Source organism: Electrophorus electricus, chromosome 6 (assembly GCF_041902795.1).
Source record: "Electrophorus electricus isolate QZ-2024a chromosome 6, ASM4190279v1, whole genome shotgun sequence".
Lineage (NCBI taxonomy): Eukaryota > Metazoa > Chordata > Actinopteri > Gymnotiformes > Gymnotidae > Electrophorus > Electrophorus electricus.
In genome coordinates this window covers 22387056-22389555 of record NC_137502.1, presented here as the reverse complement: position 1 = coordinate 22389555, position 2500 = coordinate 22387056, and the positions used below count along the sequence as shown (strand labels likewise).

At 46.5% G+C, this 2500-nt stretch overlaps 1 protein-coding gene across 1 annotated transcript in view; it reads right to left on the bottom strand.

The window, feature by feature from the left end:
• Window positions 1–2500, bottom strand: part of fbn1 (fibrillin 1) — a 63617-nt gene that overhangs the window by 9902 nt on the left and 51215 nt on the right. The window contains exons 53-58 of the mRNA XM_035524858.2: window positions 2449–2500; window positions 1350–1469; window positions 1140–1262; window positions 822–953; window positions 458–583; window positions 111–317 (exon numbers count right to left, since the gene is read on the bottom strand). The exon at window positions 2449–2500 is cut by the window's right edge and continues 74 nt beyond it. Coding sequence (XP_035380751.1) covers window positions 111–317; window positions 458–583; window positions 822–953; window positions 1140–1262; window positions 1350–1469; window positions 2449–2500 — 760 coding nt within the window. The remainder of the gene's footprint in view (window positions 1–110; window positions 318–457; window positions 584–821; window positions 954–1139; window positions 1263–1349; window positions 1470–2448) is intronic.

The following is a 2500-nucleotide window of genomic DNA, read 5'->3' as shown; positions in this document are numbered from 1 at the left end:
TAAACAACAAAGCTCACTGCTGGGTTCTGGAGTGTGGTTGTGGCTGTGGGGTTGTGGTTATAAGAACTCGCCCTGCAGTGAGACAGTGCTGCACCCTGCCCATCACTCACCCTGCCTATCTGTGCTGTAGCCAGGTCCGAAGGGACACATCTTCTTGTACTGAGTGGTACCAGGCAGTGGGCAGAGCTCACAACTGGGCCCCCACCCACGGCCTCCATCACAACAGCACTCTGACTTTGTCACGCTCACCCGGCTGCTGGAGGCCATCTGGCACAGGGTCTGCAGAACCTCCGTGTAACAGAACCCCTGGCGGTTATCTAGAATACATTAAGGCATGTTTATCTAGTATGCTCATCAGGTCACAGAATACGCATGCAGTCAGCAGCACTTTGTGTTAACACACACACCCTCTCTCTCTCTCCCTCTCTCATACACACACACACACACACACACTCACCGATACACTCGGTGTGGGTGGGATTGGGGACGAAGCCTTGGTCACATCGGCACTGGTAGCTGCCCAGTGTGTTCTCACAGCGGCCGTTGGCACAGACAGCGGGCCGAGCAGCACACTCGTTCAGATCTGTACAACGGGCAAGAGCTCACGAACAGTCCTAGCAGTTGTGTGTGTGTTTGTGTGTGTGTGTGTGTGTGTGTGTGTGTGTTTATGTGTGCTTGTTTGTACTCATATTCATAATGTTTGTGTGTGTGTATGTGTGCATCTGTGTTTGTGTGCTTGTTTGTACTCATGTTCATAATGTTTGTGTGTGTATGTATGTGTGTGTGTGTGTGTGTGTGAGCTTGTGCATGTTGTGACCCACCCATGCAGCTCTCTCCGCTGGGCTGTCTAGTGTAGCCCTCAGGACAGATACACATGAAGGTGCCAATCAAGTTCTTGCAGGTCATTCCTCTGGACTCACAGTCATCCAACCCATCTGCACACTCATCCTGGTCTGAGATACACACAAACTTCTCAATATTTCACACCTACAAACACTAGAATGGATGTTGAAATGTGTGTGTGTGTGCATTAGTAACTTTGAAATGCTATGTTAGAAATATTAAACTTTTAACATGGTGTGTGTGTGTGTGTGTGTGTGTGTGTGTGTGTGTGTGTGTGTGTGTGTGTGCTTTAGTACCTTTGCACATCCTACGGTCTTCCCGAAGCACGTATCCTGCAGGGCACTTACACTCATACGAGCCATACGTGTTCACACAGCGGAACGCGCACAGCAAAGAATTCTGGGAACACTCGTTCACATCTGCACAGATACGAAGACGTTAACATGCTGGCGTTATAGTGCAGCTCAAGAGCATTTGGTGGTAAAGACCCTGAGATGTGCGCGTACCTTCACAGGACATCATGGGTCCCGGTTCAAAGCCCTCGTCACATGTACACTCGAACCCACCTAACACATTAGTGCAGGTGCCATTACCACATGGATTCCCCAGAGAACACTCATCTACATCTGGATGGGTAAAGGAACAGTGAGAAAGAGATACAGAGAGAGAGACAGAGAGAGAGACGGAGAGTGAGAGAGAATGTTATGTCATGTTATTTTACAATTGGCAGACTACCTGACCACAATGACTGATGAAAACTGAGAACCACTTTGATGAAGTACAGACTCAGTGATCACCGTCTGGCTAAAGAAACCGGAAGACACAAGAAATCTCAACAGTAAATAAAATAAAACACGACTGCACTTTGTAACAGAACGCTCAAAATTCAAGGAGATTCCTGAAGAATTCTTTCCAAAATTAATGCTAAATGTCCCAGTTTTAACAGCCCCTCAAGCATTCAGAAATGATCACGCCTTATCTGGGAACACAAGGAGTGCTGGACGTTAGCAGCTTCATACGTCCTTGAGGACTATAAAAAGAACAACGAGTGAATATTGGGGTACACACAGATGCACAAAAACAACCCTGTCTCACCAGAACACAATCACACCACCACTGTACTTTTAACTGTGATACTATTTTGCTTAATGTTTAATGCAACGAAGAGTATAATGTTAACAATGTTCTTTTTCACAAAGTATATAATGTTCGATTTCTAATTATATTATTCTTTAATCATTTTGAACTCTTTAACCCAAGTTTGACACTACAAATGCACCTTTGTTAAAAAAGCACCGTGAATTGAAGATGATAATGAGAGGAAAGGAGACAAAGACAGAGAGTAAAAGAGGGTGAGAGAGAAAAAAGAGATAGAGGAAGAGAAGATGAGATTGAGGGATACAGAAAGAGAGCAGAAGAATGAGAGAGAGAGAGAGAGAGAGAGAGAAATGGAACAAGCGATGAAGATCGGGTCCTGGCGGCCCTGTCTCCGAGCACTGAGAGACAACGCCAACCTTTAGCCATAAAGCCTGCAACAGCCCCTCACAGCCACCAGGGGTGACCTATACAGGGGTGACCGATACAGGGGTGACCTATATCGCTGACCTATACAGTGGACCTTGGAGGAGTCAAGGGTGTAGCCGAAGGGGCACTCGCA